This window comes from Volvox carteri (assembly GCF_000143455.1).
Source record: "Volvox carteri f. nagariensis unplaced genomic scaffold VOLCAscaffold_84, whole genome shotgun sequence".
NCBI classification, from domain to species: Eukaryota; Viridiplantae; Chlorophyta; class Chlorophyceae; order Chlamydomonadales; family Volvocaceae; genus Volvox; species Volvox carteri.
Genome location: NW_003307627.1, coordinates 50,691 through 65,115, shown reverse-complemented (window position 1 = coordinate 65,115; position 14,425 = coordinate 50,691). Strand labels below are relative to the sequence as shown.

At 54.8% G+C, this 14,425-nt stretch overlaps 3 protein-coding genes across 3 annotated transcripts; 1 reads left to right on the top strand and 2 right to left on the bottom strand.

The window, feature by feature from the left end:
* Positions 1–3,262: 3,262 nt before the first annotated feature.
* Positions 3,263–5,511, bottom strand: VOLCADRAFT_121666 (uncharacterized protein). The gene is made up of 7 exons (XM_002957978.1): positions 5,443–5,511; positions 5,201–5,307; positions 4,888–5,034; positions 4,473–4,675; positions 4,140–4,261; positions 4,022–4,052; positions 3,263–3,688 (listed from the first exon to the last, which is right to left on the bottom strand). The coding sequence occupies exons 2-7, from the start codon at positions 5,289–5,291 to the stop codon at positions 3,512–3,514; spliced, it is 771 nt and encodes a 256-aa protein (XP_002958024.1). The 5' UTR covers positions 5,292–5,307; positions 5,443–5,511; the 3' UTR covers positions 3,263–3,511.
* Positions 5,512–6,018: 507 nt separating this feature from the next.
* VOLCADRAFT_119820 (MADS box protein) lies at positions 6,019–10,715 on the top strand (the record flags this gene model as incomplete). The annotated part of the gene is made up of 8 exons (XM_002958002.1): positions 6,019–6,035; positions 6,121–6,226; positions 6,337–6,558; positions 7,027–7,206; positions 7,672–7,950; positions 8,287–8,385; positions 8,836–9,953; positions 10,351–10,715. Coding segments are annotated over 8 exons (2,386 nt in total), but the record flags the coding sequence as incomplete, so codon positions are not given.
* Positions 10,716–11,808: 1,093 nt separating this feature from the next.
* On the bottom strand, positions 11,809–13,496 carry rpl28 (component of cytosolic 80S ribosome and 60S large subunit). The gene is made up of 5 exons (XM_002957977.1): positions 13,470–13,496; positions 13,253–13,389; positions 12,841–12,946; positions 12,387–12,465; positions 11,809–12,008 (listed from the first exon to the last, which is right to left on the bottom strand). Exons 2-5 carry the CDS (start codon positions 13,377–13,379, stop codon positions 11,943–11,945), a joined length of 378 nt encoding a protein of 125 aa, XP_002958023.1. The 5' UTR covers positions 13,380–13,389; positions 13,470–13,496; the 3' UTR covers positions 11,809–11,942.
* Between the last annotated feature and the right edge of the window lie 929 nt (positions 13,497–14,425).

Below are 14,425 nucleotides of genomic sequence, written 5' to 3'. Positions count from 1 at the left end.
AAAACCTGAAAATCCCTCGAAAAAAGAGTGGGTTGTCGTTCGTCTGCCTGGTAGGTAGTGGATTTTGCGTTGGTCCGTTGTAATCGCCGCTTGTAGAAGAGCCGGTTGTTTTGTTGCAAAACGTGGGCGAATTTTTTGCAGTCGCGATGCCTGCATCATAAATATTGTTGCACATGTTTTTTTTGCCTGCATTAGACAGCTTTGAAACACATCAGAGCGACGCGTAGGATGGGTTTTGGTACTTTAACGGTGTTAATTAGCGTTTGTGATCTCTCGATCACATTCCAGCCCGGACCAGTGCAGGCGAGGCATGTCGAAGATGATCGGTGAAGGACGCAGAGCGCGCGGGCTGCGTTGATGGCAGAAAGGCTTCTCAATCTAGCGTCGAGTTTGTTGGTCTGCCTGTACAAATAAGTGCTCTGCTTTAAATCTGTCCGGAACCGGCTCATCGTGTGCCCAAGTCAGGAGGGGAAGGGCGTCCCAGGGAGTAGTAGGCCCGCGGCGTGAGCGGCCACACGATTAACAAAAGCAGCGGCACCCATTACTGCCAGATTTAGTTCCACGTGACGTATTTGGAGCGTGGGATGGTATTGTCTAAGAAAGTGTCTTTAGTTTGATTACCCAAAAGGGAGGGGGAAGCTTTATTGTTTTTCTTGCGTTCTCCTCGGGGCAAAACGGGACTGCAGGCCGGGTATGCGACACACATATAAACTACGGCACAACCTACAAAGCGATTGAAATAATAGACGACGGTCGATTACGGTCCTCCACCCGACGCGACAAATAATCAGAGGCTGCAATCCGTGCTCTGTCGTACCTCCATCCAAGTTCATGTACGTGTCAAGCGGTTGGGGAGCCAACGGCGCACTGGAGTGCGCAGAGGTACGAAGGCAGGGCGGACGAGTCTTCAGATGTTTGCTAGCGTTCTTGATCCGTACCTTTTGTTTGTCCCTTCTCAGTATGTTTAGCATTGTGCTCCAGTATCCCATGACTTGGATCTTAGGTGTTGTGGAGCTAGTGTCTGAGTGATTTCTTGCCATGCCGAGGAGAAGACGGAAACCAACAGCTGCCAATGGCCGTTACGTTGCAGGAGGCGGCAAACAGCCAAGCAGCCACGCGCTGGCTGCGCGGCAACACCTATCTACGGGGGAGACAAGAAGGAAAAAACACAAGGTCAAGTTGCCCCCGATGACAAAAGACAGCCCCACGACAAGGCAGCCCTTAAAGACAACACGAGAGCCCAACTCAGAGCCTAGAGCCACCTCGGAAAATAGGAAAGCCGAAGCCGTCGAAAGCTCTCAGGCCAACCCTCTAGAACGCCGCCGTGTTAGGAACCTGAAAGTCGAGGGAGGAATGGGGGAGGGGAGCGGGACATTTTGAAGGGATTGCCATTGCGATCCAGCTCGTACGACGGTCGCACCGAACCAGCCTTAGAGGCTCCAATCGCTACGCTTCGTCGCACATCTAAGCGACGATATATCGGTTCTCTCGCTTGCCGCGTACATATAGCACGTAAGAACAGGTATACAGAGGCAATCGAGGGAACGATAATGGGATGTGCTTGGTGCATCGAACCGTGTACTCTTTTTAGGACTGCACGGCAGTTTATATACCTGTATGAGTCCTCCCTGCCAACCCATGGAGGTCTTGACGACTATCACAGTAACGTTTTGCTACGGCTTGTTGAAGGTCCCAGGAGTCGCTGGGTAGGATACAATGCATATGTGTCATACAACAGTCCCAAAGAGGTAGATTAATGCGGCATAATTCTCGGGTGAAATTTTGTGGCAGGATTTGTGTGTTTTGTAACGTTTGGCTATTCTCGGCAACCTACGAGCTTGCCCATGGGCCGCTGCCTCGTATGGGGCCGCTACACCTTACAAGGGTACGCAACTCAAGGTGTATAACACACACACGTGTAAGTATGATCACATTGCTTGTAGCTGATGCCCTTGTGGCCGGCATGCAAACTGGCGTTGTGCTACCAGAAACCACTATCTAACTAGAAAGCACGGTTAGCACAAAAGCCGCAAGATGTACGCCAATACTGTGGCCGACTATACACAACGACAACTGCCTTTCGTCTGGTTATTTCTTCCGGCTTTGCAGGGAAATCGGCCGGGTTTAATGTGTCGTGGCAGAAGATACATACTCAAGTTTCTTAGTGGGCATTCCAGTTTGTTGCCATCAACACAGCTGGTATGGCGCGCTTTCTCTGCAGTCCATATGCTTACTCATGCCCCAATAGTAATCTCTCACTAAACGACCCCTCATCGTTTGGTTTGCATCCGAAGGCTTTCGGGTCCGCCGCCAGTGTACTTGTGCTTCACAAGGCTTGCAATAACTGTGCTATCATACCAGACGACAGATCCACAACAACAAATGCGACTCCTCATACAGACCAGCTTTACCAACAGACCGGACATCCTATGAACATTTGACTCTCGCATACAGTCCTGCAAACCACATGACCCAAGCCGCGGTGCATAATCGGAAGCAAATATCCAACTACAATCAGAACGAGTTTGTAATTTGCACGTTGGTTGATTCGCTGCACTAAGTGCCTGCTTATCACATGAGCTTAAGCAACGTGGACTTGTATCCGAACGAAAGAGGCCTAGGGGGTTTAGGCTTAACGCCTGCAAGTTTGCGCACGCCAACAAGGTACACAACATTGAACATGCACGACGTCTATATACCACAAAACCAAAGCAAAAGGACGGCAAAGCAAGCACATAGACAAGCAATAGACTCTCCTGCACACTCCCCCCGCACGCAGCAACCGAGTAGTACGCAGCGTAGCAACTGACGCCATCCCGTCATTCAGCGTGTTAAGGTGTCTTGCTTCAATGCTTCCGCGTTTTCTTCCTGCAGCCTGCGCATTGTGAGATACTGACATCGACGCGTCCAACACCGCCAGTGTGTGATTAGCCGAAGGAGATCTGAGACCTGCCGCCAGGCGGGGCCAGCACCCTGCGTCCAAGGAATAACATTGGCAAATCGAAACATGCAGCCCTCCTAAGGATTGCGCTCAGATCTCAAAACGTCTCAGAACTTCCAGCAGCAGGTAGGACACATATGCTGCCTTTCTTCCATTTGCAATAAGCATTAATTCCTGAAAGCCCAATGCAGAGCTGCAAAGACCATGCACATACATCAGCCAAATCTTGGAACAAAGGCTACAATGAGCATCCCTAAAACCCTGAAGCCCTTACTTGCTGGAGGGGCGGTCCGTGATAAAGTTGCCAACGTTCTGCTGGCCGCCCGGGCGTGAGTAGTTGTTGGAGAGACGACCCTGAGCGGCCTCTGCCGACTTGGCACCTGTTCTCTCGGCGTTCCAGAACACGTGGCAACTTAGGAAGATAGAGGATGCAGAAAGCCTAGTCGTTGGATGCCTACTTTGTACAGTTGAAGCAAAGTGGGTAACATGGCACGCCAACCTAGGCCCAGTGTCACAGACATCACTTGACCAGGTGTTATATCCAGATAAGAGATAAAAATGCCGTCTCTTTCACTCACCGGCCGTCACGGGACGACCGTCGGGCCCCACCACGACGGGGCTTCCATGACCGTAGCCATGCTGCTGGGGTGCTGACACCCCATACGGTGGCGCAGGGCCACTGTACGGCGCACCATGACCAACATTATGCGATGGCGGAGGCTGCGCGCCGTAGTCGCCAAATGAGATCTGCAAGGAAACAGAACAAACACAGCTGCTTTCTCGATTTGGCATTATCGGGTGTTGTGCCTTGAAAACGTGAAGGCCGTGATAGCACTATGTCTTGCGACAAACGGTTAGTCCAAGAGCTAATACAGCTAAAGGGAATCCGACTGTCTGACTGTCTAAATCTAAGCTTACACTGGTCCTACTTAATGTTAATCGTGTCATGTGAGGCTGCACGAAAAAACACTATCCACTCGGCCAATCAGCCAGCATTTGCGTATTTTTACGTTGTGCTATCGCGGAGTCTAGAACAGAACGGATACCCCAACGCAACCTCATATTGACCCTTGGACTTGCCTGTGATGTGCCGCCAGGTGGTGCCAAGACCCTACAAGGCATGAATTCACATAACAATTGATACTAAGGCTTTAGTAGGATTCTGTGATTGAGACATAAGCAGGCGCCTTCCGCTCACCTGCTTGACGGCCGGTCCGTGATGAAGTTGCCAACATTCTGTTGGCCGCCGGGGCGCGAATAATTGTTGGCAAGGCTTCCACCGCGGACATCACCTGATGTGGCGCCATAAGCGTTTGCATTCTGCACGACCCACATCACGGATAGGGATGCTTAAATCAGTTGGCATTTGGCCGAGGACAGTGTACGAACAGCATTGGGTTTGAGCCGTCTTCCTCTGGTGTCAAATCAGGCAGCTTGGATAAGGTCTGATGGGACGTACCATTGCCCCAACACTGCTGCTTTGCGCATGCGAAAGTAAGCAACGCCAAACGACAACAGGTTTAGGACTGACCTGCATAGACGAGGCGTACGGGGCTTGCAGCATCGGGGGTGGCTGCTGGTAATGGCCTGCAGGCTGCGGCTCTGTGTAACCCCCAAGCTGCACGGAGCTGTGGCCGCCAGGCGGCGCCGTCACGTGGCTCGAGGGCCGATCCGTGATGAAGTTTCCCACGTTCTGCTGGCCACCAGGGCGCGAATAGTTGTTGTTGTTGACACCTACAGCATGGGTTGCGCGGGGAGGGTGTCGAGATATCTCCTACGCACTTCGAAGCAGGGGGAAATAATTACGTCACAGTTCAACGGTAAATGCAGTCACGGCAGCTCGTGCCGGACGACTACAACATGGAAATTAAGCATCACCGTAGTGTATCAGGGACTGAAAGCAAAATCAAACAGGCCGAGCTGCTAACGTTGTCCGAGGAGCGCACCGGTTGTGTATTGCTGATAACCTTGTGGTGCAACAGCGTAACCCGGGGGCGTCGGCTGCTCGGGTCCTTCTCCAGGGACTTGAGTAGAGAAGTTGCCAGTAGACAGCATGTGTTGCTTAAGGCGATCTTCCAGTTGTTCTTTGCCGCCTGAAAGGGCAACGGCGGTCGCATGCGAAAACATGCTTGATACAAGTTCGTGTAAACAAAGCGCAAATGATGATCATGCTGTACAAACGTAAACCACAGCTATGAGCCACAGCATCCGCTGCAGTGTTTTGAGCGCCAGCGCGGGACAACGAACCTGCATACATACCTGCAGGATTCAAGGCCCTCCCGCGACATAGAAGCCTCAGATCCTTGATGGTTAATGGGCGCAAAAGCCGATCAACATCAGCGGGGGTCATGGTGTCGAGCCTGGGCCTGCGGTACATGTGCCGATGAGGAAAGGGGTAAGAGGAAAACAGCGAATCACCTCACTTGACCTTTCCTTAGAGTACACCGGTACGTGGCTTTTCCAAACATAACATAGGAGAATGGAATAAAAGAATTTCCTACCGTGAAGACCGCCGCTCCCCTGGTAAGTGTCGAAACGAGACGCGATATACCGTAAGAGCTTCAGGTGTGTGGAACACGAAGCGCTATTTATAGTTGCGGTGGCATTTATTACATATCGTCCCCTTCAGCAAATCGTTCCCATGTCACGACAATCCCGTACGGTCGGGTCAACCCCCGAGAGCCCAAGTTTTTGCAACCTTACAGAATGAATTAGCGAGATTCTATGACATCCTGTAGCACGTGTTTGCCTAGACCCCTACGCACGCGAAGCTGTGGCAACGGAACTACCCGCCGGGGCACGGGAACATATCGATGTTAAAAACCAGCCAGAAATGGATGAATGTGAGATCTGAAACCACCCATGCATTTGCTTGTAATGCTGCTTTTCCTTGACTGGACGTGAACACCTAGCACTACTCTGACCAACAAATGATGCTTGTGACTACAACTTGGAAGCTTTATGCATTCTTGTACTCCATGTTTGTTAAGGTCTGCTTAAAGCCTCGATAAGTTTGTCCTTTTCATCTCTGCCACCCACAGTGACGCGGAGTAAGGTCCAGCTTCAGCGCATAACAGATGACAGACTCCGTCAGGTGTGTTTATTGCATGCAACTTAGAGCGGCGAGGTACTTTGTTAGCTGGAACGCAGCCTGTCCCTTCACCTGCCTCCATCAGCAGGCGTTTCACGGTCGTGACCCAGTTTATCACCGCTACTTATAATTTCACCTTGCACCCCACTGTCCTGGCGGCGTTGTTATGCGGGCCGACCGTACTCTCGTCACACGTGGCCCCCGGACCCAGCGCTCACGCCCAGGAACATTGTACCAGTGCCAGGCTTGCCACTCTAATCAGGCCCCTTCCCACCTCTTCTGTGTTTCGGACGCATTTGCACAGGACATATTCGCCAGGCGCAAGCAGGGCCTGGTCAAAAAGGCCATGGAGCTGTCGGTGCTATGCGACTGCGAAGTTGGCCTCATCATTTTTGGTCGGGGGGAATCTGGCCCCGGGGGAGGTGGCCAACGACTCTACCAGTACTCATCCATCAATATGGACGAGTTACTGGAACGTTACGCAGCAGCGGTGGCGGAGCCACATGAGCGCCGAAAAAATGGCGAGGTTGGTCTACTGCCCTGGCACGGAGGGGACCACTAGGGGGCGACGTGGGACCGGAACTTCTCAACAGGGAGGGATTTAGGATTAAGGGGCACGCCTACGAGGCGACAGCTCTTGGGAGTTGGTACCATGGCGGACAAGCATTTGGAGAGGATATCTAGCGAAGAAGCAGGTGTGCGATCCTCGTTACAGGGATCAGAGACAACTTGGCCATTACCACGCACCCAGCGTCAAACGGCGGAATGTGTCAAAAGGGGGGCTTGCCTCCCTCTGTTGGTCGGCCGGGGGCCCTGCTGCTCCAAGCGTCTGCAATCCAAATGTACCAAACCCGACTTCACCTAGATGTTGCAATTTAAAGACTCCTGTCCCGTGTGCGCCGCTTCGGGAACTGTGGCTCGTAGCAGACAAGGAGTCGCGAAGATTCCACATTCGCGCAGCATACATATACTCGCCTATTTTTTGCTGTTGCAGCTCCTGCGGCACTACTACGAGCTTTCGCCGGACGAGGATGGAGAGGAGGACGACGGCGGCGCATCGACGTCTCTTGCCGCTGCCGCAGCCAACATGGCGGCGGTGGACAGCATCATCCTGGCGGGCGGAGGGCGTCGCATAGACAGTCGCGAGGTTCCCCCGGGCGTGCTGAAGCGTATGGTGAGAGTCGCGTGGGCCTTTCAGCCGGGATGCATCGGGGCACGGTTTTACCAGAGCTTATCGTGTTTCGCCCCCCCTTTCCCTAGGCGTCGTTTCTGGAAGGGGTAGACCCGCGGGGCAGGGCACATCCCTAGCCTTGTTGAGTGCGCACAACCTCTCCTCTTGGCCACAGCTTGCTGCGGCGCCGCCTGTAGCTTGTAGCTTACTACGGTCCTTGGGGAGGTGATGCCTCACACCCACGCAGCTGTGCGCATTAAGGACTCTAGGCTATGTTAAATATTATCTGTCGCGGGTGCAATACAGCACAGCTGCTCACACTGTGGAGCCAGTCCTTTCAACAACAATGCTAACAAGTTGCATTCATCTATCTACATGTGCGATTAAGACAATTTATGCGGCTTTTGGCCCCGCACCCTCGCTGCCGTCCGCTACTTTCTGCATTCCAAAATGCTGGTCCCAACGCAGCGCATGAACAGCCCGAGTGGCTTCGGAGCGGGCGGAGTTCTCACTGACCATATGCCCGCGGGTGCCAGCGGCGTGCCGAGACCGATGCAAATGGGGGGTTCGGGGCTCCCTGGAGCGCAGATTGGGCACCTTGCGGTCGGGCAAGGCGGCATGATGAGCAATGGCATGGGGTCCTTGGTACCGTCTGGGCCGGGGGCCCCGCTGCGGCGCGTGGGGGGTCCCTCCATCCCGTTGGAAGGCATTAAGGCTGCTGGCTTCCTGGATAAGCGGAACTACCCGGTAGGTGTGGCACCTTGTTAACGGTCATACGTCATAGTGTGAAAATGTGTGCAGACGTGGGACGGGCGGTGTTGACCCAGAAACGCCTTCAGCAGCACAGGGCAAAGCCTCTTGCACAAAATACGTTTACCTTGACGCACCTTCCTCTTCACCGTTTCGTCATCAGCATTGTTGTATTCCCTGCCTGGGCCCATTTTTTCATGAATCGGCCAATTCCTTGGGGTGTTTGACGAATCGGCCGGCCATGTTGAGGGCATATTGCTGTTCCCTGCACCTGTCCTTTACCTGTTCCTCACTACCTAAAATCCTGCTTCTTCCCCCGCCACTGTTGCGCAGGTGAGTCCTCGTAGTGACAAGGCGTTTGAGGAAATCACTGCCGAGTTTGACAAAATCACCGAGTCGCGGAGTCAGCGGGCGGGTAACAGCGGTCGCCAGGTGTGTTGGGTGCGGAAGCTAAAGCCATATATTCATTGTGGCTGACACAGCGGCACTGGTCTCGCGGTTTGTCCAGCTTGTTGCTTCTAGGGAGAGGAAGGAATAGGGCTTGGGATGGTGGCTCCCAGATGTAACATTGCGCTCGTCAGACGGTCTGCCACCCTGCGATTTGCCTCGTTCAGCTTCTCCCTGCAATGCAAAGTCGCGTTGTTCCTGCCTTGGCTGGCCGTGGGAGATAGCCTGGCATGTGTTGGTTGCGGCCATGCAGATGGGTTTCCTTAGAGCTCGGAGAAAAAGGGGGCCGGCTGGGCAGGATGTGCGGGTCTGGCACAATTGGTTTGGTCGCGGCGTGTCTCTGGGGGTTCCTGCATGCCCTTTCGTGTCCCGTAGGTCGTGATGCCCCGCCTAGTGACTTGATCTACCCCTTTCGCCCCAATCGCATTCCCACAGAATACGCCCACCGTGCTGCAGCCCCTGTCGTCAACTCTTGCAGCGCAGCAAAAGCAGTTGCAGCAAATCCTGCAGCAGCAGCGGCAACAGCAGCAACAGCCGCAGCAGCAGCAAGCAGGTGGTGCGAAGCGTTTCAAGCCGTTATCGATTATGGTTCCTGAGCTCCAGACGCATCCCATCATCCCCACCAATCTCACGCCTCTGAGTTCCGCACCAGTTGCCGGCGTTGCGGCGCCCGCAGCGCCCCCAGGCGCCGGATCAGAGTCATTAGGGCACGTTGGGGCCAACGGCAGTGGACCTCAAAGGCCACACTTGCAGCAGCAACAACAGCTTCAGCCGCACCCCTCCTCGCCCTTCAACAGCAGTCTTCAGCACGCGCAACACTCCCAGCACCACCACCAACAGCAGCAGCAGCAGCAGCTCAGTAGCCCCCAGCAGCAACAGTTAGGTGTTAATCTTCCTCCCCGGCCACCTCTCGGGCGTTTGGGGATAGGGCCCCGCCCGCCGTACCCTCAGCCGCATGGTTCGCCGCTGATAGCTGTCAGCTCGGGCACCCAGCACGGCAATCAAAGATTTCCAGGCTCGAGCACAAGCCCGCCCGGCCCGATGGCTATTTCGCCTACTGCGGCAGCTGCCGGGCCGCAGCTCAGTGCCGCCGCCAACGGGCCTGGGGAAGCCGGCGCGTTGGCAGTGCCAATGGAAGTGGAGGGGGGTGATACGGGCAGCGGCGGCAATGATAGCGGGGCCGGCCACGGTCCATTTCTCCTAGGTCGCCGAACCGGCGGCGCGCTCGTTGAAGACGGGTTAGGCTCTATGCTCGGTGCCTCGGCCTTCAGAACGTCCTTAGACGGCTCTGCAGCCCTATTGGCAATGCCCTCGCCGCCGTCGCACGGCGGCACAAATGCGTTGTTCGGCTCTCTTGATGGGGGTCCCCTCAGCATGCGCAGCAGCGGTCATGGTATCCTGGGCTCATTGAGTTCGCTGGATCGCGGTGCATCGTTGGGGCTGGGCGGCTTGGCCATGAGCCTCGAATCGCCGGGCGGACCCATGGGTCTCGACACGGCGCTGCGGGGCCTGGCACCGATGGACGGTTTGGACTGGCAGTCGATGTCGCCAAGGTACGATATAGTAGGAACGATGAGACCGGATGGGGGGATAACGGAATACCGGGACCAGGGGAAAGGGGCTGCGTGCATACATTTCAGAGATAGGAGAGGAGCCAGCGTTGCTGCTTCGGCAAAGCAATGCTGGAAGGCCGCAACGACGAGTAGGCTAGCGAGCTATGCGGCTGTGGGCTGGATAGCCTGTGGAATGTGGCCTTTGTAGCCTCTTGGAGAGGGCGCCATTTGTGAGGTCGTTCAGACGTTACCAGGTGGCCGGCCGGGTAGGCTGTATGGCCACACGCATCTTCTGCCTCCATCGCGAGCTCTGTGGTAAGGGCTTGTCTTATGGGTTCACTTGTTGGGTCATCCGTCCGTCTCGTCCCTGCACAATACTTGCCCTGATGCCGTCCAGTACTGGCAACGGCGACGGCCAAGCTGGGGGCGGCGGCGGATTCTCGGATGAGGGCGAGGGCGGCACAGTTTTGGACGGCCTTATCGTCCGCGGTACGGCGCTGTCCAAGCTGGCGCCGGAGGCACTTGAGGCGGCCATCGGGCCTTCGCCGGACGCCGGCGGGGGGGGGACGCCCACGTCTGCACGGGCCCGGATGTCGTTATCTGCGTTTAGTGGCCATGCCGTGACCTCCACTGCCGCCGCCGCGGCGGGGAATCAGCCTGACGCCGGGACCTCTGCTGACCCATATCCACAACCTCTGTTGTCGTCGGGCCGTGGAGGGGTAGCGGGACAGGACGCGAGCGCGGGCGCCAGTACCGGCGCCGGTACAGCACAGGAGAGGCAAGAAGCAGCAGGGGGGCCGGGTACAAGAACGCCGGGGGAAACAGGGTCGAGTCGTGGCGGCAATGCAGGTATGGCTGCGGCGGGCTCTATGGGTTTAACACCAGAGCTGAGTCTAAACGACATGGGCTTCGGTGGGGGCTCAGCAGACGCGGCGGCGGCTGCTGCAGCTGTGGCCGTTCCGGGGCGGCAGGGGGAGGGGCGAGGGACCGTTTCAGAGGTGGGGAGGGCGCTCAATCTCTCAGGGGGGTCCCGGACGAATGCGACGCAGGACGCTTGGGGGCCGTTGGGGTAGTCACAGGGAGGCAGTTTTCAGGCGGTAGTGGGCCTTAACCTGGGATGCCAACTCATTAAGGTGCCTCCAATGTGCAGCGTACTTTGGCCTGTGGTGCATATGATGTTGACGCCAGTTGGTGCATAAATATATATGGGCCTGAGGCACATAAGGAATGTTGTCTGACGCATCGTTGCTGCCTAAGACTTGACGCATTTGCGGGGACTACCCAATGTTAGTAGTAAGTACGGTGACGTGCTTTTCGCGATGAGAGCGTACTGTGTGAAGCGCACCGGGATAACGGGACAACTTGGTTGCATTGAGGACTGAATGCCACACGCCAGTACCCATATCAAGGGGAGCGAAATGATCGTCTTGCATATGCCTTGTGGGTCAGTGCCAATTTGGCAGTTCGTATGTTCCTATATCCTGTTTTCCCTAGGGGTTGCAAGCGCGTACATATTTGAACGTATGAAACTTCACATTTAATCAAATACTGGGTTTGAACCGATAGCGAGACATCGTCTTAGTGGGAGCGGAAACGCACTCTGCGACACCATGGTGACAGAACTGAACTTGTGGATGTTGCCAACGTGGGGGCTGAGTCTGGCTGAGCGATTAGTACCTATTGTTCACGAGAGGTCAAACTGCAGGTTAGTTGCTGGATAAGCGGGACGTTACTTTGCTATGTCTGCTGCTTTTGTATCTGCCGTTCCCGACCGCTTCATGCCGGTGCAAGAACAGTTTCTCCGTTCAGGGATTTGGTGTGTCAAATGTCGACCCACGTGACCGGCTGGACGTACTGGACGCTTGAATACCAGTTTACATTTCAGCAGAAATCAGCAAAGTATCCACGTCGAATCGTCACAGGCCCCGCGGCTGCAGCAACTCCCCAGGCCGACAAGCATAATCGCCGATCCAGCTCTCCAACCAGTGCTTACTTCTTCGCCTTCCGCACGCGGATGCTCTTGTGCACCGCAGCAGCACGCGCCTGAGCGGCAGCCTGTACGGAGTGCATGTATAGTCGTAGTATTAGGACAATAAACGGATGGTGTAGGCAGTTGACAAGCAAGCATGCAACCATACCCGCAATTGTTGTTTGCACTTGCGGCGTCCATGCAACATACACACCCGACAGCCTTAATCCAGCTGCCTATCTATAGGTACAGTTCAGACGTCTAGCGCATCTCATGACTTACTTCTCTCCTCACTGTGCACGGATCACGATACCACGGTACCCAGATATCAATATCAATCAACAGATGCTGGCCACCACACTGGAGAATTTGAAAACTGCTGAATCTGCATCCAGTACTTGCCCAGACCCCATGTGCGTGCACCCCTCTTAGAGCGGACACGCCAAAGTGATCTACAAGCTTACCTTCAAGTCTGGCCGGTAGGAGGCCACCTGCTTGCCAACGGCCTTCAGCACGGCGCGGCCGTCCTTCTTAATAATCACGCTGCAGGACAGGAAGAAAACACAACAGAGCGGACAATATAACTATGTAGCTTTAACACCACTCCAGATACTATGTGCAGTAATTCGGTTCAGGGCACGAGGTTACTCCTTATATCAGCCTGACATAGGCGTCGCTGTCTAAATGATGCGATGCTTGTGCCGGCGTCGTGCGATGAAGCTTGCGCACAAGCATAAACCTCCGGTGTGACGCGATGTATGAAATCCCTTAAGCGCAAGACAGGGCCAGCTGACCGAGGGACTGAAGGACACGCTGGTCGCAAGTTCACGTCACCTACAGTCCCCTGAACGATGAACCCCCTCCTCGCGTTGCTTTGCGGGACCCCCCCTTTTTGCACAACTCCTGTCCCGCTCTCACCTGTGCTTGGATTTCTTGGGCTGTTGAGCCGTCTTCACGCGGCCAACAGAGAACTTAACATTGTCGCCCTCAGCCTGGATGTCCACAACCTTGGTGTTCGCCAGGCCTACACGGAACGGATCGCCCAAACTTGGAATTACGATCCCTAAACCGGATAATGGCGACACACGCAAACTAGAAGAACCCTTCGATTGCATGGACGCGCCAGGTCCACGCCGTGCAGCTGACATAGATGAAATGCTTCCAATCGCCAGTGATTTTTGGAGATACCTAGTGGGACACCAAATCAAAACGCCCGATGCACACACGGTCGGTCGCCGTCGCCGCCAGAATAGTCTTCTCATTCACCGCCACCGGACAGCCATGAGCATGCAGTGCTATGCAAACTAGTGTTGCAGCGCAACAAATTTACCAGAGAACTTGTAGCTGTGCTTGTTGTACAGGTTGCCCGGCTCAGCGCTGAAGACCAGGCCCTTCACGCCCTTGCGCATAAAGCTGTTGTGCTTCTTGACAACCTCCCAAACAAGCTGGGACGACATTTTTGCTGGCCTGTAACGAGAAACGTCCGTTTAAGGCGGCTTGCAGTGTTAACGCCTCGACAAAGCTGCACAAAGCTACTGATTACGTACCGGAAAGGTAAAACCGCACTCTACACGGGGGAAAGGGGACAGACGGATGCAGAAGCGGCACTATGTTTCGTTGGGATGCAACGAAAAACGTAGCCACCCCTGGAGATGGACCCACTTGAGCCGTCCAAGAATATTAGCGCAATGCTTATTACTTCAATGTGAATAATGTCCTATTAAATGGTTGCATGTTTGGGAAGAAAGCTGACTCGGACCTGCGAAGCATAGCTAAATACGGCTAACGAAAGCGGCCTCAATTAGTTCGAGGTTGGACGGAGACAAGGATGGAAGGGGAGGGAGCTTTAGGGACGAGTGCACAAAGGAAGATATGGGTTTACGGAAACTTTTCTGCGGTGGTTTCCCGCATACCCGGCCCAACGACACTACCAAGTTATACAAGGCCACCCGCACCTCTAGTCGTTAGGCCAAGCTGTGGCATGCTCCTAGAACTCCACAGCTTTCGAACGGTACGTAAAGACGGATGCTAACAATCTGCTGGCATCTCCTTACGCTACTGTGCAGTTGAGGACTAGAGAGAAAACAATTGGAGAGGTGGGACCTTTCAACTGTAGACCTTGGGGTGCAACATGGTGCAGAATGTCCCCGATCCAGCCCAACTTTACTTTCACACCGCCCTGCATGCCCTCGCTGGATTGCTGCATTCTCGCAAGTCTGCGTCTGCTGCATCCCGTCCACGGCCCCTTGCCGTACAGGTGCGCGACGAGCCGCTAGCGCATCAGGTACCGAGCCGCTTTAGTTAAAGGATATTTATGTACGAATGTTCAGCAGTAGGTGGTGCTACTGAAGACGTACTTGATGGAAAAGTCAGTTGGACCGCTTCAGGGAGGCTTCACGTCTGAGCCGGGTAGTTGCGCGGCAGTGCGTCCACGTAAGACCCAGAAACATCCATCACCATGAAGGTTTTCAGCAGTATGACAGTAATTTATCGGCCGCACAGC